The sequence below is a fragment of the Dermacentor variabilis genome, chromosome 8 (genome assembly GCF_050947875.1).
Source record: "Dermacentor variabilis isolate Ectoservices chromosome 8, ASM5094787v1, whole genome shotgun sequence".
Taxonomy (NCBI): Eukaryota; Metazoa; Arthropoda; class Arachnida; order Ixodida; family Ixodidae; genus Dermacentor; species Dermacentor variabilis.
In genome coordinates this window covers 138,595,529-138,618,609 of record NC_134575.1, presented here as the reverse complement: position 1 = coordinate 138,618,609, position 23,081 = coordinate 138,595,529, and the positions used below count along the sequence as shown (strand labels likewise).

The following is a 23,081-nucleotide window of genomic DNA, read 5'->3' as shown; positions in this document are numbered from 1 at the left end:
GACGCGCGTCTCAGCGCCTGGTTCTCGATCATCCAGCGCCTTGGAGAAGGCTATGGAGGTCGACAAAAAAACTCCGGCGTCATCGACGCCAAAAGATCAGCGCTCTTTGGAGCGCACTAAGAAAGACAAGATCACAATAACTACGCGAACAAAGGGACCGGTAACCTGAACGGTTACCGTTATTCCAATAGTACATTTCCGATAATAAATGTCACCTACAGTTGCTTACTACACATATATAAATTAACATTCTCACTTGTGCCACTATGGCTTTTATCATACATTGGAATTGTAGAGGACTTATTCACAATTTGGGTGACATTAAAGACATAACAAATAAGTTTTCGCCAGTCGCATTTTGCCTACAAGAAACAAACTTAGGCCCTAAACACAGTCAATTCCTTAGAGGCTTCACCGTTGTCCGAAGGGACCGCGAATGCTCCAGTCGTTTGTCGGGAGGAGTGGCTATAGTCTGACGTAGTAGTTCTGCGGAAACCCGCATGGTGGAGAGAAGTAATGAACAAAGGGAAAATCAGACATCCACCCGTTCGTAGCAATTGCTACAAAGGAAACCCATACGGTTTCCTCGAAAGAAAAGCCTCATAGTTGAAGAAAAATTCGTCCTGGTCCGGGACTCGAACCCGGGACCACTGCCTTTCCGGGGCAGCCGCTCTACCATCTGAGCTGACCAGGCGGCCAGCAGATGGCAGGGCGAAGTCGAATTTGTCAACAACACGAAGCAAAGGCAAGAGTTTGACGTAGTAGTTCTGCGGGTTTCCTTTGTAGCAATTGCTACGAACGGGTGGATGTCTGATTTTCCCTTTATTCAGTGGCTATAGTCGTACAGGGCGGCACTCCCACCCGAAATGTCCAATTAAATACATCTTTAGAGGCCGTAGCTGTCACCATTCTATCCTACAAAACCATCACCATTTGCTCACTATATATTCCACCCCACACACATTTTACTATTCAAGACTTAGAAAAACTAACAGATCAGTTGCCGGAGCCATTTGTCCTGGTAGGACATTTTAATGCTCATGGTACTCTTTGGGGCAGCGTCAAGACTGACCAAAGAGGACAACTCGTTGAAGATTTTATTCTATAAAATGATATCTGTCTTTTAAACTCAGGTGCGCCAACTCATTTCTCACCGACTTCCCGCACATTTACTTGTTTAGATTTAGCTTTTTGTTCACCCTCTCTTTTTACTGATTTTAAATGGGAAGCCCTCGACACGTCATATGGTAGCGACCACTTACCCGCACTCATCTAACTCCTACCATCACCACAAACTTTAGTAACTAGACCACGCCGATGGAAATTACAGCTTGCTGACTGGCAGGTTTTTATGGAGAACGCGAAACTGGAAAATGTCTTTTCGCCAGAGCTTAGTATATTGATGAACTTAATAAAAAAATCACTGAAGTCATAATCACAGCGGCAGAAAAGGCGATACCCCTGTCATCGGGTATAGTGCACAAAAAGCTAAACCCCTGGTGGACGAAGGAGTGTACCGATGCTAAAAAAGAACAAAATAAGGCCTGGGGAATCCTACGGAGATACCCCACCTATAGCAACCTGTTAAACTTCAAACGAGCGAAAGCACGATTCATTCGAAGAAATGCTGAAAAATCTTCATGGCAAAAATACATCTCTTCAATTAATAGTACGGTAACATCGAAACGAATGTGGGACCAGGTGAGGAAATTTAGAGGACAGTATTCATCTTACACAATACCGTTACTTACAAGTCCAGGCACACAAACAACAATACAAGAACAGGCAGATATACTTGGAGAACATTTCCGCGATGTATCCAGTTCAGGGAATTATACAAAGGAGTTTTTACAATACAAACAGTCTGCTGAAAAACAGAAGCTGCTCACTACTGGCGCATCAAATGAACCGTACAATTCCCCCCTCACACAACAAGAAATAAACAAAGTTCTTTCAGCAGGGAAAAACACAGCGCCAGGTCACGACCATATTCACTACGCCATGCTGGCTCATTTATCTCAAGCATCTGTAAACGCTCTGCTTAAATTTTTTAACTTAATCTGGGAATCTGGCATAATGCCGGAAGAATGGAAAAAGGCAATAGTAGTTCCATTTCTAAACGCCGATAAATCCCCCACATCCGCAAGTAACTACAGACCTATGGCCCTCACAAGCTGTTTGGCAAAATCATATGAAAGCATCATCAATATAAGGCTGTCATTTATTTTAGAATCAAGAAACATTATTGACCCCCATCAGTGTGGATATAAAAAGGGTTGTTCAACCACTGACCATCTTGTCCGTCTAGAACATGAAATTCGATGTGCATTTCTACACGAACAGCACTGTCTTGCAATTTTCTTCGATTTAGAAAAAGCCTATGATACCACATGGAGATATGGAATTTTAAGAGACCTCGCTGACCTCGGCATACGGGGTAAAATGCTGAACTGCCTAGCTGATTTCATGTCTAACAGAACATTTCAGGTATGTCTGGGCTCCGTACTATCACATACATTCAAACAGGAAAATGGTGTTCCACAAGGCTGTGTTGTCAGCACGACACTCTTTATAGTAAAAATGAACTCAGTTAATAAGATCATACCGTCGTCTCTTATGCACTCTTTATACGTAGACGATCTCCAAGTGGCTTGCCGTGCCTCAAATTTGCTAACCTGTGAAAGGCAGCTTCAACTCACAATAAATAAACTTACACAATGGGCTAACAAAAATGGTTTCCGTTTCTCCACACAGAAAACAGTTACTGTTTTGTTCTCTCAGAAGCGAGGGCTACACAGCGATCCAGACCTAAAATTGAATGACGTCATACTGCCAGTGAAACAGACCATAAGTTTTTAGGAGTAACCTTTGACACCAAACTAAACTTCCTACCCCACATTAAAACACTAAAGATTAAAGGAAATAAAGCATTGAATATCCTCAAAGTTTTATCTCATAAGCACTGGGGCTCCGACCAAACCTGTCTTTTACGTATTTACCGGTCTCTTGTGCGTAGCCTTTTAGACTACGGTTCCGTGGTTTACGGCTCAGCCAGACTGTCCTACATCCAACGACTTGATCCAGTACGTAACCTTGGAATGCGACTGGCAAGTGGTGCCTACAGAACTTCACCTATTCAAAGTTTATACGTCGAATGTAATGAACCCTCCTTACAGCAGCGCAGAGCATTACTCACTTTTTCCTACGTACTCAAAATTCAGTCATCACCGCAACACATATGCTACAACATCCTCACACAATGCAACTCACGCTTACACTACACAAATAAACCGAACGTGATTAGGCCACTTGTCCTGCGGTATGAGCAATACTGTCGGGACTATGACATTCCCCACGAAGTCCTCAAGGTTGCCAAGAAACCACAACGGTTGGCCCCGTGGTACGATTTCACACACTTATGTGATTGCACGTTAACACATCTAAAGAAAAGAGACATCCCACACGAACACATTATACAAGAATTCCGTGCACTTCAATACAAATATCAAAATCACATGGAATACTACACGGATGGCTCCAAAACAAAACACGTGGGTGTAGGGGCCGTAACAGACAATTGGGAAACAAGTATTTGTCTACCAAAACATGCTTCGGTTTTCACTGCTGAAGTTTATGCTGTATGGGTAGTAGTTAAAAAGATTATCACTGGCAGGCACAAAAACACAGTCATATACACTAATTCCTTAAGTACACTGAAGGCTCTAAATCTGAAATCTGAGTGTGAACTCCTGTTAGGGGATATACTAAACATGGTCGCGCTTAATAAATATGGGAGATCAATCCGCTTCTGCTGGGTACCAAGTCATGTTGGGATACCGGGGAACGAAGCAGCCGATAGATGTGCATCGATGGCAGCGAACAAAGATATAACAAACACAACACTTCCATACAAAGATAGCATCTGCGCGATTACAAAAGCCTTAACGACGAAATGGCAACGCGAATGGGACCGTTGTGCTGACAACAAACTACATCTCACGAAACCCATAGTTGGCGAGTGGAAGTCATGCTATCATCAGGAGCGGTTCATTGAAGTAGTTTTATGCCGACTACGCATTGGGCACACACACCTCACACACAATTACTTACGAAAGAAGACACACCAACATGCGAGAAATGTCAACAGCCACTAACAGTTATGCACATATTACTCACATGTACGGAGACTGAAACGCACAGACGAACATTTTTCCACAAATTATATCAACTACACATACCTTTACACCCTGCTCTAATTTTAGGTGATGATCCACTAGTACCATTACGTGACGTCCGTAAATTTCTAGATGACACTGGCTTTTTACATAAAATATAGATTAACAAAGCCTTTTCCTTCATAAAATGTATTTTAAAACACCTCGTGTTTGGCGCAGCATAGCCTCAGCCGCTTTTGTGCCATTAAACCCCATTTAACTAACATTTAACTAACTGTTTCAGAAGCAGAGCACTTGTGTTTGGCAATGAGAGTGCGCAAAGCAGTCCCCATCCTTCTTTTAGACGTGATTCACGCAATCTTCCTTCTCGAATTTCTCAAAGCCATACACTTTGGCTTTGAGAAATTCGCGACTATCACCATCTGAGAGGACTGAGGACTGTGTACTTCAGTTTGTGCTGCTGAAGTGACCTCTGGAACAGTATAAGCGCCGCTTCAACGTCCATCTCCCCCTGCTTTTCTTTCTGTATTTTTTTGGCGCACATGGCTTGCCTTCCAATCTTGGTAGTCCGGGTCACCAGGTTTCGGGTCGCGTACACACCCAGCCCAGAAGTTGCTTGAGAACAGTTCGATGACTGTGCCGACTCTGACGTGTGACTAATAGCTGCGCGTCATCCACAAGCCATCGTAGGATACCGCTATATTCCCGGAGTTCGCAAGTTTCAAGTCATTATACAATGACTTCACTGATAGCGCACACGCGGCCCTCAGCTTTTGGGCAGCAGACGGCGACGCCGGCACCAGCTTCTGCTTGAGATAGCCTTGCCACGTTTTAAGGCCACGGTGCGAGATATTCATTGCAGCAAAAACTTCGTTCATCGCTGTTTGTCGATTTCCAGTACTAATCATCGCACGAGCGGCGAGAATGTTCACTGTGAAGGGGTTGACCATTTTACTGTTTTTCACGCGTGGCGAGCTAATCGCAGGACTTTATTTAGTCACGTGCACTGATTGGGCGAATGGGGTCACACGCTGGGACTTTCTTTTGGTGCAGTATTTCTAATAAGTGAATAGGGGGACCAATGAAAATGTGGCGGGAAATTGAAGAAGAGAAGTAGTTCTTTCCAACGTGGCCAAGATGTCCGCAACAGCATACGTCGTTCAGCAGCGGCGTGGCATGAAAAAAGCCCCCTTTTTGTGCTTCTTTCTGTCAAAATATAGCTTGCCGCGGTTACATAAATTGATATTGCGGCTAAAATATTGATCCATGACGTGGGAAACTTGTTCAGAACATGTGGCAGTGTATGTATATTATGCAAATACCACTTTAAAAAAAAACAAATTTTTTCATGATTTTTTGGTCTCCAAGTCCTGTGTCCCCCCTTAAGAGGAAGCTTTAGCTCGAGTGCTCCTATCTAAATACATGTAAAAGGAGAATTCATTTTTCTCGGCAACCACTGCACCGAATTTGACGAGGTTTGTTGTATTTAAAAGACAAACTTAAAATCTAGTGACTGTTGGTTTCGAATTTTTGAGTTAGGTCGTCAATTTTTTATTAAAAATTGCCAAGAATCGAAAATTTTCAAAAAACGAAACTATCAAGTTTACAACTCTGTAACTCAACCACTAAAAACGATACTACAATTCTGTGAATGGCATCTAAAAGTACATCTAAAGCGGACAAAATGGATATGTTACACATGAATATAAAAGAATTTAATCATAGGGAAATACAACTTTTGCAAAACCGTTGTAACCAAAGTAACAAATTCACGTAAGATGTAAAATGACTTACTGAATTTGTCCGCTTTGAATGATCTAATGGATGCCGTTTACAGAACTGCGATATAAGTTCTTGATGCAGAGCTATGAATTTGTAAACTTCGTGCTTCTATTTTTTTCAAACTGTCAAATATTTGAAAATCGTTTTAAGAAAATGCAAGCCCTAAATCGAAATTCCGCTTCCAACAGTCACTAGAATTTAACTTTCTCTTTCAAATGCAACAAATTTCATCAAAATCGATCCAGGGGTTATCTCATAAAAACGTTTTTGCGTTTTACATGTATTTGAATAGCCCGCGTCGGAGTTGGGCCCGAGCTAAAGCTTCCTCTTAAAGGGAATCATGGAGAATGGCCTTGTCAGAAAGAAAATGGCATCGTCAAAGGTAGAATTTAGTGCATTTTATTAAACTGTGGCCGTTATTCTAATATTGAACTAGTATTTACTTGCAGCAAGAAAACCTTTAGTATAACACGAGGAGGAGCTACGGACTGGGAAATTACTAGCGGAACAGAAATTGGTACTTGTAATGTGAAGAAAGAGAAAGACAGTGGTGCAGATTAGTGAGAAGACCTGAATAGATTATAGCATTGTTGAGATTAAAAGGAACAAGTGTGGTTGGGCAGACCGTTATCGTATTTTCCGATCTATAACTCACACCTTTGAGTAAATCTCACCCCCCCCCCCCCCCCATCAGAACGGCAGTATTTCCAAAAAAGTAATGTATATAAGTCGCACCGGTGTATAACATGCACCTTTTCATTCTGTAAGTGATCAAAAAATATACAGTGACATTTCAATTTGTGAACGCGGGTCATGCGCAAGCAATGATATGGACACTCCAGGTGCATTTCTGCCGTCAAAGTTGCCGTGATGTTCCGTATAAAGTCCAAGGGTGATAACATTGTCCTTGCATGCTGTATGCTGTGTGTACGAGCAAAAGCCTGCAATGATGGGCTGAATCGTGCACAAGGGAGGAAAGCGGGAAGCAGCGGGGGATGGAAGTTGGGGGAGGGTGGCTTGTACTCTGATAGTAACTGCATAGTTTGTGCAGCCGCGCGCGCCATATCTTGAAAGTGATCTGCAGATGTGACGACTTCGGAGTCAGTCGACTCGTGGTCGGACCGCCTGCCACTGCTTGCGTTGTTTCTCCATCCTTTGCGTCGTTGCTCCATCCTTGCGTTGTTGCTCCATCCGATACAGAAAAGTATCGACATCGGTACGTTGCCGTTTTCAATGGAAAGCTGCCCGCCGCACTCCTGGCACTTCCCTAAATTAAATGCGACTACGAACATGGGTTATTTAGCTCATTATTTAGCTTCTGAGGTGCACTGTTTGCCTCGGATCCCCCAAATGGGCAGCAAGCGTAGGCCCCTCGATACAGCAGCAGCTGTCTATACTGGCATGAGCGTTTTTTTCACAAGAAAACTACTCATCACAAAGTCCTGATCTATGTCCACTTTACATAACATATTGTGTGCATGAAGGGAATACAAAGAATGATAAGTAGGCAGCATAACAATGCTCCTGTACTACGTTCGATCTCCCACTCGCTATTTTCGAAGATGTGTGGTCGCTCATATCAGTGCGATTCAGAGTGATGCAACGGTGCCTACAGGCACAAAATCTACCTGTTTTGATATGTTCTGACATTAATTGATGCCACCAATGAGCGGCTATAGCATTATACCTCAAGTGAACGAGGACTGGTAGCTGTACCTGCCGATGTAAACAAATGCACTGTTCGGTGCTTCGTACTGTCAGCGGTGTTCTTGCAAGATACAAACTTGGAAAGTCGTGCTCCACATATTATAGTGAACATGCGAAGTATTTCCGTGAGAAGGGGTAAAACACCTAAAATAGCAAGCAGCTCAAGAAAGGAAAAAAAAAAGAATGCTTTTTGGTCTTCGACCATGCCCTTGGAAGACATGTCATTGTAAAAGTACATCAAAGGGGTACCTGCTTCAAGCAAGCTTATTCTGACTTGTTCCTGGAGCAGGCAACAGCAAAGTTGATGAAAAGGTCACTGTTATCTAAAAGCTAAGGTTGTGCTATTCAATTTGCTGCTGCTGTGGCTGCTGCTGCTTATGTGCTGAGTATATAAAGTTAATCACCATTTATAACTTGCATATGTGCGTGTCCCACAAAAGACTTGTGCTCAGGGAATACGTTTTAAAATATGCCTGTTGTATTTCCCTTTCTCTCTCCAAGTGTGTCCATGGTGATTCTACAATTTCTTTATTTCACGTGTTGGCAGTAGCAGCTGGCAGAGGATTATCAACGTGTGTCAGGGTTAGGAAATTTACAGCTAGATCATGTAGCTAGCTCACGCACTGCGGGGTAATTTGAGATCAGTAGAAGTGGCTTTTGTTGTGCGGTGGCCATAAGTAGAACGATGATCGTGATGATGATATTGACACGTGTGCTTATCTTTATCGGGCGACCACGTACCACGTTTGGCCGCCTAACAAATGTTATCGCGCAGCGCAGGACGCGCCTGCATGTAAAAGAAGTTTCTGGAATGTTATCGATGGTTCCGTCCACTGTTTTCACCGCAACTTGCGTAATCTGATTGCATGTATGCGCGACGCGAATAGTGTAGAACTTTGTGGAAGACACGCGGGTCCCATCGGTTAATCTGGAACATTCGACGACTGCTGTATAAAAGCCGACGCGCTTGACCCGCTGATCAGATTTTTGACGATCGCCGACCGTGTTCGCCGCTGTGGTTGTGCTATAAGTGTAGCCTCTTTTGTGGGCACAGGTTCGCCCAATAAAAGTTAGTTTTGTGTTTCACAGAATTGCTACTGTGTTCTTTGACGTCACGACCACGTGACATCTGGTGGAGGTGCTTTGCGTTCATGTACCTGACGCCCCCACAAAGCCGTGACCCAATCCCTCATGCGGAAGACACCAACGTCGCCAAGAACCAGCGAGGTAGCCGCAGGCTGCAAGGACTGCCCCCGGAGCATGGACTTTTGCCTGAGACGACAAGGAAGATCGCCACCAAGTCCACCCCAATGGCAGCCCCAGCGTCCCCCGTCGTGCTGCAGCAGCCCAGGGAGCCTCCGACTTTCCGCGGTTCAACTTTCGAGGACCCGGAAAGCTGGCTTGAGACGTATGAGAGAGTTGCTGCGTTTAACAACTGGAACAGCGTCGAAAAACTGCGACATGTCTTCTTCGCATTGGAAGACGCGGCCAGGACGTGGTTCGAGAACCGAGAAGCCACCTTAATGACTGGGAACTTTTTCGTAGTGGCTTCCTGCAGACATTCGCAAGCGTCATGTGCTGAGAACGAGCCCAAGCGCTATTAGAAACTTGGGTGCAGCTACCTAATGAGACAACCGCGATCTTCATGGAGGAAATGAGCCGTCTCTTCCGCCACGCCGACCCTGAAATGCCCGAGGAGAAGAAAGTCCGCCTACTCATGCGTGGTGTGAAGGAGGAACTTTTTGCCGGAATGGTACGAAGCCCACCGAAGACCGTCGATGGGTTTCTTCGCGAGGCCACCAGCATCGAGAAGACACTCGAGATGCGAAACCGGCAATTCGACCGCCGCATGAACTCGACAAACTACGCCGGAGTTCAGTCACTGGCCACCGACGACCTACGCGAGTCTATCCGAGCTGTCGTGCGGGGGAGCTACAGAAGCTGTTCCCATCATCGCAGCCTCAAGTGGCCTCGATCGCTGACATCGTCAAAGATGGGGTTCAGCAGTCGCTTGGAATTCCGGAGGTGCAACCTCAATTACCGCAACCCCAGCCAGAAGCGATGACCTACGCCGTCGTCGCACGCCGTCAAGGTCCTCCTCCGTGACCGCGCCAGGGCCCTGTAACGCCGCAATTCCGTCGACCACCGCCGCCACCGCCGCCACCGCCGCCAGCACGCCCACCCGTCGCCCAGCGCAGCTACCCGAGGAAGACAGACGTTTGGCGCGCTACTGACCACCGCCCGCTCTGCTACTACTGCAGAGAAGCGGGTCACGTCTACTGATGATGTCCGTACCGAGAGATGGGACTGCGAGGTTTCGCCGTCAACGCTCTGCGCCCGCAGCAAGGTGAACGCCCCCGCGATATCGCCGACTACCTCGCCGCTACTCAGTGAAGCTCTCGACGGCCGTCGCGCTCGCCATCACCAGGCCGCTACCTGTCACCGCAGCGCCGAACATACACTGGCCCAGCCCGGGGCCGGTCAGCGAGCCCATATCCGGAAAACTAAAAGCAGCAACCAATGGAGGTGCGGTTGCTGTTCGTAGAACTGGCGAAGATCATCCGCCGCCGCCGAAGACGCCGAAGAAACTACCTCGACGACATAACGACACGCCGCCGTCCCGACGAAGTCTGGAAGCAAAGAATACGACGACCAAAGACGACCTGACGACACAATGTTCCAGCTTCAGTTCAACACGACGCAGCCGTGATCCGACGCCGGGACCTAACTGCAACGCCAGACAAAGAACCACTGACCTCGACGTGCTTCTCGACGGCCACGCAGTTACCGCGTTAGTGGACACAGGGGCCGATTACTCCGTAATGACTGGACACATCGCCGCCCAGTTGAAGAAAGTTAAAACTGCATGGGAAGGCCCTCAAATTCGAACGGCTGGAGGACACCTCATCACGCCGACTGGAATCTGCACGGCAAGAATAACCATTCATGACAGGACTTACCCTGCCACCTTCGTTATCCTCCAACAGTGTTCACGAGACGTCATTCTCTGTATGGACTTCCTGAACCAACACGGCACAATCATCGTCCTGAAGTCGAAGTCAATAACGCTGTCGGAAGATAAAGCAATACTGCCGGAGAGCCCTCGTAGTCACCACGCTTTGAGTGTGCTCGAAGATCAAGTGAGCATCCCGCCTCGCTCCAGCATTGTTATTTCGGTCGGCACCGAAACACCCGCTGACGTAGAAGGCGTCATTGAAGGCGACCAACGTCTACTGCTAGACCGTGAAATTTGCGTTGCAAGAGGGATCGCTCGACTACATGGAGGGAAAACTGAAGTGTTGCTGACAAACTTCAGCCAGGAGTTCAAGCACATCAACAAGGGCACGACGATCGCGTACATCGAGGAAATTCTGGAAACTAGTAATGCGTTTGTCCTCTCGGATTCCGCCGCATCTACCCCGACGACGATGGTTCCCGAACCAGACTACGACATTAATCCAAGTCTCCCTGTGATTAAGCAACAGCAGCTCAGAAGTCTGCTCCGACGATACAAAGGCTGCTTTTCGACATCATCGATGATTCGACAAACACCAGTCGCCAAGCATTGCATAATCACCGAGGAGTGCGCTCGACCACTCTGCCAGAGCCTTTACCGAGTTTCGCCGCGAGAACGTGCAGCTATAAGAGAACAAGTCGACGAAATGCTGCGCGACGACATCATCCAGCCGTCGAAAAGCCCGTGGGCATCCCCTGTTGTCCTGGTAAAGAAAAAGGACAGAACCCTACGTTTCTGCGTCAATTATCGTCGTGTGAACAAGATCACGAAGAAGGACGTATACCCCCTCCCACGAATAGATGACGCATTGGATCGGCTCTGCAATGCTAAATACTTCTCGTCGATGGACCTCAAGTCTGGCTATTGGCAAATAAAAGTCGACGAAAGAGATAGCGAAAAGACGTCCTTCGTCACCCCAGATGGCCTCTACGAGTTCAAGGTTATGCCATTCGGACTGTGCTTGGCGCCTGCAACGTTCCAGCGTGTCATGGACAGGGTGTTAGCAAGATTGGAGTGGCAGACCTGTCTCGTTTACTTGGAGGACATCGTCGTCTTCGCCGGAAATTTCGACGATCACTTCAAGCGGCTTGCGACAGTGCTAGAGGCCATCAAGTCGTCAGGGCTTACTCTGAAGCCGGAAAAATGCCGCTCGCTTACGATGAGCTTCTGTTCCTAGGCCACGTAATCAGCAAATCTGGTGTCCGTCCAGACCCGCAAAAGACATCTGCAATCGCACAGTTCCCGCAACCCATCAACAAGAAGGCAGTGCGTAGATTCCTTGGCATGTGTGCCTACTACAGGCGCTTTGTCAAGGACTTTTCACGCATCGCCGAGCCGTTGACACGTCTAACTAAATGTGATCTTGAGTTCAAGTGGGAAATGCCGCAGGCCGACACATTTGAAGAACTCAAACGACGCATGCAGTCGCCGCCGGTGCTTGCGCACTTCGACGAGTACGCCGATACAGAAATCCATACTGACGCCAGTAGCCTAGGCCTCAGTGCCATTCTAGTCCAGAGGAGAAACGGAGTCGAACAGGTGATAGCTTACGCTAGCCGGTTGCTGTCAAAAGCGGAAGGCAACTATTCTGCGACCGAAGAGGAATGCCTCGCCATCGTTTGGGCTACAGCTAAATTTCGCCCTTATCTTTATGGCAGGCCATTCAAAGTCAGTGACCATCACGCGTTGTGTTGGCTAGCGAATATAAAGGATCCTTGAGGACGACTGGCGCGGTGGAGCCTCAGACTACAAAAATACGACATCACTGTAACCTACAAGTCCGGATGAAAACACTTCGATGCCGATTGCCTATCACGCGCCCCCATTGACCCGCCGCCGCAAGACGATGAGAATGACGACGCCTTCCTTGGAATGATAAGCGCGGAAGACTTCGCTGAACAGCAGCGGGCAGACCCGGAGCTAAAAGGCCTCGTCGAATATTTGGAAGGGCACACAGACGTTTTCCCCAGGACATTTAAACGTGGATTATCTTCCTTCACGCTTCAAAACATTCTACTCGTGAAGAAGAACTTCTCACCAGTCTGCGCAACTACCTTCTTGTTGTCCCGTCAGGACTTCGTCCAGAAGTATTGCACGCCCTACATGACGTTCCGATCGCTGGACACCTCGGATTTTCCCGGATACTATCGAGGATACAAGAAAAGTATTATTGGCCACGCCTGACCGCCAACGTCTCCCGTTATGTCAGAACATGCCGAGACTGTCAGCGACGCAAGACACCGCCGACAAGGCCAGCCGGATTACTACAGCCAATCGAGCCTCCTCTCCGACCATTCCAGCAGATCGGGATGGACTTGCTGGGACCCTTTCCGACGTCAACAACCGGAAATAAGTGGATCGTCGTGGCGACGGACTACGTCACCCGCTTTGCTGAAACTAAAGCACTGCTGAAAGGTAGCGCAGCCGAAGTGGCGAAATTCTTTGTCGAAAACATCCTGCTGCGACATGGCGCCCCAGACGTCCTCATCACCAACAGAGGAACGGCCTTTACAGCGGAGCTCACCCAAGCGATTCTGAAATACAGTTAGACAAGGCACAGGAGGAGAACGGCCTACCATCTGCAGACGAATGGTCTTACGGAGCGGCTGAATAAGACTCTCGCCGACATGCTAGCGATGTACGACGACGTCGAACACAAGGCCTGGGATGCCGTCCTGCCGTACGTAACATTTGCTTACAACACGGCGGTGCAAGAAACAACACAGATCACGCCGTTCAAGCTGGTCTACGGCAGGAACCCGACGATGATGCTCGACGCCATGCTGCTGCACGTCACTCACGAGGAGAACCTTGACGTCGCTACCTATCTCCAGCGCGCCGAAGAAGCCAGACAGCTCGCCCGCCTGCGGATCAAGAACCAGCAGAGGACCGACAGCCGACACTACAACCTCCGACGACGCTTCGTCGAGTACCAGCCCGGCGATCGTGTTTGGATATGGACTCCGATACGCCGACGAGGACTCAGTGAGAAACTACTGCGACGCTATTTCGGACCCTACAAGGTCATCCGACGTATTGGCGCACTGGACTATGAGGTCGTGCCAGACGACATTTCGCATTCACAGCGGCGCCGCGCACGATCTGACGTGGTCCACGTTGTGCGCCTTAAACCCTTTTATGGACGCTGACGAACTTCCTTATATTGTTGTTTTCTTTGCTACGAGTGCTTCTTTTTTATTACTTTCGTTTGTTTGCAGCATCAGGTTGATGCTTTTTAAGAGGGGGTAATGACACGTGTACTTATCTTTATCGGGCGACCACATTTGGCTGCCTAACAAATGTTATCGCGCAGCGCAGGACGCGCCTGCATGTAAAAGAAGTTTCTGGAATGTTATCGATGGTTCCGTCCACTGTCTTTCACTGCAACTTGTGTAATCTGATTGCATGTATGCGCGACGCGAATAGTGTAGAACTTTTTGGAAGACACGCGGGTCCCATCGGTCAATCTGGAACATTCGACGACTGCTGTATAAAAGCCGACGCGCTTGACCCGCTGATCAGATTTTTGACGATCGCCGACCGTGTTCGCCGCTGTGGTTGTGCTATAAGTGTAGCCTCTTTTATGGGCACAGGTTCGCCCAATAAAAGTTAGTTTTGTGTTTCACAGTATTGCTACTGTGTTCTTTGACGTCACGACCACGTTACAATATGACAAACCTTTTCCTTCCATCCAGCTGTACAACTTTGGTGAGACGGTGTCCATTGTCATGTGGACCGACACGTGGCGGCCGCACAGCTACTACGACAAGATCGCAGCCAACCGCAAGCGGGGTCTCCACACACTCTGTCTGCTTGGTAAGGAGAGTTCTGCCTGTTCAGAACTGCATACCACAGTACACTGCTGTGCAGTATTGTGGTCATTGTTTATTGGCTGTTTAGGGCACGAGGTCATGGGTTTGATTCCCATCTGAAGTGGCTGCATTTCAATGAGGGGTGACATGGAAGCACACTTGTGCGTTCATAATTTAGGTGCACGCTAAACAAGTGCCAGGTGGAGGAAATCACTATGGAGCCCTCGACTGCAGCATCCCTCATAACCCCCTGTGCACCATTCCTAAACAGTTACTGTATTTGCATGTGTAAGACCAGCACTTTCTTTGGGGGATGTTTGACAGGTTGCGTACCTAACATGAGACAGCCTAATGGCTACTCGCTGAAGCCTTAAACTGCGCTTGAGTTGCTATGCAGAATCACGCAACCACTAGCTGCTAACTATGAACACTGTTACATTCGCCGACCAATTTTCCCGACCTCGCGGGGATCGAAAAATAGTCCTAAATATCGAAAAGTCCGAAAAACTTTCATCCCCAAAAATAAGATTAATAAGGCTTAAAGCAGGTTAAAAAAAATCTCTAATAATGCCTTGCCTCATACTACGCTCAAAGGCAATCAGATTTGCTTGGATTTGCACGAAAGTGACGTTGCCTCCGTATACTGTCTGACAAGGGCGTCAACGCATTGGCGATCCCCGTTGCATTGCTGGAGATCGCCACGGAGACAGGAGAAACGAGCCACGCTTCTTCGCGCCACTTGGCTCAAGTGAATGCACACGAGGTGGTACCAATCACACAAATGTGAAGCCACACAACACACACAAAGATGTGACGTCTCTGAGACACACCTGCTCTGAGACACACTAGGTGCAAAATAGCAACCAAAAGTGAAAAAAAAGAAAATAATCAATGGATCCCACATTAAGTGATTATGAGGATAGTGCTGACCGAAAAGATAAAGAAACAAAGTGCCATCCCCTGGAGCGTTTTGTCAGCCAAGGAAGAGAGGGCATGGCCTCTGAGACGAGAGGATGTCGCATGCTCTCTATTAAAAGCATAGACTTTCTCACTATAACTCCTAGAGGGAAATCTGGCGCCACCGTCTATGGGAGTTTCTTAAGGGGGCACCATGCCGTCATGGGAATGACGGTATATGTGTCTGCGAGGCTCGTGTTGGCTGGTGTTGTAAGAGGTCTGTCTAAAACGTGGATATGGCTACACAAATAACGCGTTCTCAAAGCAAAATCTTCATAAAATGTTTCCATTTACGCATATTACATCTTTACTCACCCACAATGCATGGCCAAGCGAAGAAAAGCAAGAACAGACGACCAACTGTTTCAAAGCGAGCGCGAACCTTGTCATCTGACCTCCAACTTTAGCGGCTCGCTGATACGTTTTAACGCGACAGCGTTAAGGAGCTTGTGTCACAGAAAAGCCGGTGTCGTCGGCGTCCGCGGCGTTGGCCGTGAGCGATAAATCCCGGGAGGCACTTCATGAATAAAAAACAACTTGGAAGATGGGCTGGGTGGGAATCGAACCAGGGTCTCCGGAGTGTGAGACAGAGACGCTACCACTCAGCCACGAGTTCGATGCTTCAAAGCGGTACAAAAGCGCCTCTAGTGAATGCGGTGTTGCCTTAGAAACGAGCCATAGAAAGTTATACTGCGGTGTATATCGGTAATTATGAACATGTAACTTACATAAGTCGTAATTACACGAGTAGCGAAGTGCGTTTCCGCTACATTTCTTCTGCGCTTTCCGCACACACAGAGCCATCTTGCGGCAAACACAGAAGACCCCCTCCTCTCAGTGTACGGCGCTACCCTGACAGGTGGCGCGCCACACGCGCATTGGGGCTGCGCGGGGACTGGTGGGAGGCGCGTCGCGGCCTGGACTCCCTCTCCTCTGACGATGCTTCACCGTTCCCCTCACGGGTTACAGAATCAAGCGTCCTCCCTTTCTTTAGATCACTATCTGACTATCTCTCTGCCTGTGCCGATCACGACGTTTGGCTGGCGTACATGGTTTCCCCCTCCGAGACACCGAGTTCTTTGGTTCGTTCCGCTTGCTCAGGCGCACGTTTCGTTGCCGCGCCGGACGCTGCGTTGCTCGACGCTCACTGCTTGATTGGTGGGTGCAAAGTCCGATGCGGGGCACCTCGTAAGTGATCGCTGCGCCTTAGCGCATTGTCTTACAACCCTTGGCGGGTCGACAGGAACGCTGTCGTGTTCCACTCTTGAAGGCGAAGCTTAAGCGTCCTCCAATTTTTACGTAACATTTAGTCGTACACGCCATAACAAGTTCTCATAGTTAAACAAAACATGTTTTCGCGTAATAATAGCTAAAACAGCTTTTCACATGCTGTTTTAGTAGAAAATGAATCATTGTGGCAGACGGAACAATACTTGCCAAGCGCGTCTCAAGGTGTCCTGTCTCTTCGAGAACGATGCCAATCCGAAGTCACAATATACCGGCATTCCCATGCATACCACAGCGCAGCAGCGCCAGATTTCCCTCTAGGTAATGTAGTGAGAAACTCTATTATTAAAAGCATGCCCTAATCTTGGAAGCCATAGAGTGGGCCACTGAAAGCCAAGCCAGTAGAAAACCCTATGTGGCGGCCCCCAAGATCGGTTAGCGTGGCTTGGAATGGGCGATTTAGTCCGGAAAATCGAACATTAGCGCCTAAATTTGTCCGAAAAATCTGTTTCGAAGATGCATTAGCTCTATGGGAACCCTGACGGTGCATTATAAAGTCCGGAATATCCATCAAGTCTGAATTTTTTAAGTAAACAAAATCCATCGGTGACAGCGTTCAGTCGTCTTCATCACACTTGCTGCTCTTGAAAGAAGGTATAGGCCTCAAACGAAACTGCACAAAAAATCCAAACTCTTACCTCTTGCAGCGATGCTGTCTTAAGGGGGGGACACAGGTCCTAAAAACCAAAAACCACAAAAAAAATATCTTTAGGAAGTACTTGTTTTGGCATCTGTAATGCCTAATCTACACTGTATCAAAACGATTTGCCCAACAACGCACCCTAAGTTTAAAAAAAAAAAATTATTTTGTCAGTACGGACGACGAGAAACGACCCAAATATCGCGCAGAAACACCATAGTTCACAGAGCTATTTCTCGCCTTTTCCGCCGCTGAGTGCTGCCATCTCAATATCATTTAAAAGCTCAAAGTTCTGCCTTTCAGTTCCCTGCACCCTCGCCGACAATGGCCGCATAGAAAAAGTGCATATGTGAAACAGTCTGGGGCCAGTCTAACGAACCTCGCGATGCACGCGTCCCTCCTATAAGCTCAGTGCGCCAAGGTGCTGAGAGGCGCCTTCTGATTGGCTGTTGCTATGGCAACTAGGCCTAGCAGACGAGCTTGTCTACTAGGCCTGGCAGTGGGTCGCTTTGAAAACCGCCGATATGCCGTTTCTTTGTTTATCGTATTGCGAACGTAAGCGGCATATCGACCCCCTCTAAAAGAAAAAATTTGAAACCGAACACGCGTCCACGAAAAGCGAAGCACAAAGCCGTCTCTGCTTTCTACTGCAAGAAAGAGAAGGCGGTTATCCCAAGGTCGAGCCGACAAGATCCCGAGCCGACAAGATCCCGAGCTGAAAAGATCGTATCAGAGATCAATCTCATACCGCATCAGCAATAACGCAGCAGCAATGCTAGCCGTTGCCTTATGTCCTCACGTGAACGTTTACTTTAGAGACCGCAGAAGATGTGCCGATGCCTATTCCTGTGCATCTCGCGCGCACGTGAGTTCGTGTTACTGCATGCCAGATTCTGTTAGGAGCCTAACGTGCGCCTAATGTCTACGTCAGCAGAAGAATTTTGCATTTTTAATTATATTGTAATTATTATTTCCCGGTTTTGAAGCTTCAAATTTATATTTTCCCAGTTTTTTTTAGTTCTTTCTTTTTGTTCTCAAGTATAGATATTTTAATGTCCCAAATTTTGGGATCAGCACTGTGTTCTTTCTACTCAATCAATTCTCGTCATTCTTTTTTTCCCTGAATGCAGGCGAGTCAGAGAGTGCACAAAAACTGTGACCTAGTGTCTTATGACCCTTAAATATTTTGAAATCCTTTAGAAATCACCAACACGAATACACATTTTTAAAGCTAATCTGCAACTTTTAGAATTGTATAACTTTTGCTAAAGTACAGATACAAACATCCAAGTGCGAACTTGCAGTATTTGAGCATCCAGGAACATACCTGATTCATTTTAGCTATGTTGTTGCGATATATTTCTTGCAAATCACATCCAAAATATTAACACAAGAAGAATTGTAACTACTTTTTTTTATTGACCTCAGAAAAAATCTAATTGCACATTTATAAGCAGCACACAAGCTTGGATGTGTCCTGAAAGTTTCGTGCGTCTAGAGTGAGTATCAATAATGGTTATTCTGGATGCCATGTCCGCTCATATTCAATGCTGTTTCTTTTTTGTACTTTTCTCATAACACAAATTTTAGGCTCCGTTTAATATTCAGGCCTCGATATCTCAACATCAAGAACAGAACAGATAGAACTAAAGTTTTTTTTGCAGAACGGAGCATAATGGTGTACTGATAATGATAAGTTATTAACCCTTTCGCTGTCAGACCCTTCTGGCCGTGACGCACCCCCAGTGTCGGCTTGGTTTCAAGGAACGAGCATAACAGGGAACGAACATAGCAATTTATTTTTGATTATGATTGGTATACAAATAATGTAGTCAATGCTATATGCACATTTCAGTGTTCTGCAGCTGCTTTTAGTAAACATCATCATCATCATCAGCCTGACTATAAAATCCGTTCAACATCCGAATCTGACGATGCGGAACCCTCTTCCTCGCATGCGACTCTGTCCGAGTGCGAATCCGAGCTCGGCTCGTATTCTAAATCGGAATTGAGCCACCGCACCAATGAGCAGACGAAGGTCCCGCGCGCTCAGCCATCCGAAAGTAACCGCGCGCTGGGAGGCTGCGCTTTCAGTCGCCCGCACAACGGAGAGAAATGGGACGTTGCGTGATCAAGAAGACAGAGGGAGATGGAAAAAGGCTAAACAAAGTTCGAAGGGCTTTACGTTTACTGCTGCAAGTCGGAAGCGAGGGTTCGGCGAGAGAGCGAAAGCAGCAATCGAGTCACTCTTTTCGGAGAGGCAACGGCGCGTGCCTCTGAACTTGACGCGCCCTAGCAGACACACCAACAGAAGAAAAATAAAAACCTTCAAACCAGCGGAGATGGCAGAACAACCCTTGAACCCATAACCACACGCGTACGACGCATGATCCAGCGAACGCGGAGCCACCGCGCCACTTAGCAAAGAGAAAGTGGGGAGTAGCAGTCGCACCGTACTCTTCAATACATGGGTTAACACAGGTCAGGGAGAATATACGAACTTGTAGAAAGAGTCAACAGATGGCGTGGCCAATTCAGGAGCGCCAGCGTTGCGCTCAGGCGCGAAATTTTGAACGCACGATAGAGAACGTACCGGTACGTCAGTGACACCGTGGGGGGGAAGCGCGATGACGTACCGGTACGTCCGTGACAGTGAAAGGGTTAAGCTTGCAAAAACGAGTAGTCTGAATTTTTTAAAACTACCATGGCAGGCCGTGTGACTTACCCAAACACAATCTCTTCGGCAAACATTTACTGATCTGAGCAAATCAAGTATTTTATTATAGATTACTCTTACATATAAAAAAACACAGGGTACATGTTGTCAGCATACCCACTTCTCCTCTATACCCATTACGTTATCAAATCAAGAAAATGCCATTCACGCATACTAAATACAGACGTCAGGATATAAACTATCAAATACCAAGGCTACTAAACATTGTTGAGCAAAAAATTGATTTCTGTGCGCCTAATTTTAAGCAATGTATAAAAAACCTTTTCATACACAATCAAATTATTTATACATAAAATGCTATTGCACTAAAATTTTTTATGCGCTATATATGTATTCCTTAATCTGTGCTGTAATGTGAATGCGTAAACAAAAATTGAAGCATAAATGTCTTTTTCACATAGTCCTTGTATAATGTACACATTATCTTGTTTATTTGTATTTTCTACATCATACTTGCTTGTTTCTTGTTATATTTGCTTTTTTCTTACATTGGATCATCATGTAAGCCGAACGTGCTTAGGAGCAAGAGCCCCTGTCAGGCCAAATGGCCTTTAGCTCTTGTTTCCTCTTTCTGTAATGAAGAAAGAAATAAACTTCAAACTACTCTATGTAGTATAGCAAGCAAATTCTTGTTCTTTTACTGTGGAAATTAATTATGTTGCTACAATTTCTGCTACATGGTTGCTATATTTTGTGGCCGTATATTCAGTGGGCTGTAAAATATCTATTAAGGGTCAGATAAAAAAATGTGCTTGCTTTCTTTCATTGCTTAGTCTTTATGCTATCTAAACATGGCTTACAAATAATTTTATATTGTGCCACTTATTTTCCATTGTGGCCTTAAGCAATGGAAGTGATATGGTAACTATGGTGGAAACTAATTGAGCTACAACAAAACTAATTACATATTAGGACTTTTGTGCTGATTTCAAGTAAGACTGGAAAGTTTCATTAATGTTGATTAAAAAGAGGATGAACATTATTTCAATAGCAGTGTCCTCTCTCAATGCCCAACCTGCCCAACAAGACCTTAGCACAGCCGATACCGTAAAATACGCTGGATCTACAGTGCAGTCAACTTATAGTGATACCACATATAACAATATATCAGTTATAACTATAAATCGACTTAAGAGTGTCAACTTATACATAGGGCTATGGAAAACAACCATATACAGTAGAACCTTGTTTTACATTTTGGGGAAAACCGAGAAAAGATACGATCCGAAGTAAGTAAAAAAATTTGACAGCCTCAATTATTGTTGACATCAACGTTATGTGAAGCGTCACGCGAATCGTTGCGGCACAAGATGCCGAAGTGCGTCGAGCTGGTGGTGCTCCGGCAGCCCGAGACGCGTTTTGTTGTTTTCCTCTTGCCTGGTGTTTTGAAGGGCAACTCCAGCGATTTTTCTATGTCAACGGCTGTCGATGAAATTCACTGGGTACATTCCTCTGAACACTTACGTCGTGTCCTCAACAAAGCAGGTTTGAGAGTTGCACAGATTTTTTTGCAAATGAATTTAATTAATTGCCTCGAACAGCCTACCATGCCTCCTCCTCAGTTACAAGCCACATTGTATATGACATCAGGAGTGTTGCAGGTAGAGCATGCTGGGATTATGCAGATGACAGTGATGAGAGTGTCGAGGAATCAATGGTCGTGAGCTGGTGCATGGCGTGAGAAGTTGCTGTCGCGAGAAGTTGTGTTCCTTGTAGACGTAGGCTGCACGAACTTCAGCCCTCGCCATCCGCACACACAGTTTGAGTCGATACCGATCGCACTCAGCCGAGGTTAAGCCTGTATGTAGCAGTCGCGTAGTTCATGCGTCAGCTGCTGGCGGGTCTGAGCGACTGACCTGAAACTAATTAAGCCATCAGGATGAAGAAAACTACTCCTGCAGTTCAGTTTTGACCATACAGATTTGAAATAAACCATTCCTTATTTCGTACAGTGTACACACAAAAAGCGAGAAGCGATGACATGGAGCAGTATCGACATTGATACGTTGCCGTTTTTGACGGAAAGCTGTCCGCCACACTCACTGGCACTTGCCTAAATTAAATGCGACAACGAACGTGGGTGTGTTTTTATGTATTGTCATGCAGACTCATTATTTAGTTTCCGAGGTGCATTGCTTGCCTCGTATCCCAAATGGGCCGCAAGAGTAGGCCTCTTCGATACAGCAGCGTAAACAATCATATACAGTAGAACCTCGTTAATTCGAAGTCCGTCAGACCGCGAAAAATCATCGAATTAACCGGGTTTTCGAATTATCAAAAATGGACGAAAAACGAGAAATAAACGGATGAAATGTGGCTGTATCAACACCGCACCTTTATTTCGCCCGAAAAACAGTCACTTGAAGTACCGTATTTACACTATTGTAAGGCAACTTGAATGTAAGTCGACACCCCCATATCGCGTGACAGGGAAAAAAAAAAAAAAGAGAGCATACTTGAGGGTGCATTCGATAACGAAAATTTATTAGTAGCTGACGTGGTCACTGGATTACTCATCTTCACTAGTGCTGCCATCCTCATCGTTGCTACGGTCCCACAGCGCATCGTCGTCCCGCGAAATTTCACATTTGGCAAACGACCGCACCATGACATCTTGTGGAACAGCAGCCCACGCCGAAAGCACCCAACCACATGCAGCCGTCAGGGAGGCTCTTTTGATAGGTCCGGTTGGCGTAATTTCGTGGTCTTCTGCCGCCAACCACTCGTACTCACGGCGGAGCAGGTCCTTAAAAGGCGAAGATCCGGGCTTGTTTCATGACCATGTCGCACTTCACTGGCAGGGACCGATTGTGCATTTCAGCGACGTACGCCGCAAGCTTAGCCTACAGCTCCGGAAAGCGTCCAGACTTCGGCATGTGGGAAATTCCTCACTTGCGGTCACAGGTGAAAATTTCGCTTCGCTGCAGTCGCCACTCTCGCACCGCCTGTTCACAAACATCGAACTTGC

General features: G+C 46.6%; 1 protein-coding gene across 1 annotated transcript in view; it reads left to right on the top strand.

Moving 5' to 3' along the window:
* The window catches only part of Dph5 (diphthine methyl ester synthase), an 83,335-nt gene that overhangs the window by 22,192 nt on the left and 38,062 nt on the right, over nt 1-23,081 (top strand). Inside the window, exon 5 of the mRNA XM_075702930.1 lies at nt 14,376-14,496. Within this exon, the coding sequence (XP_075559045.1) occupies nt 14,376-14,496 (121 nt within the window). The remainder of the gene's footprint in view (nt 1-14,375; nt 14,497-23,081) is intronic.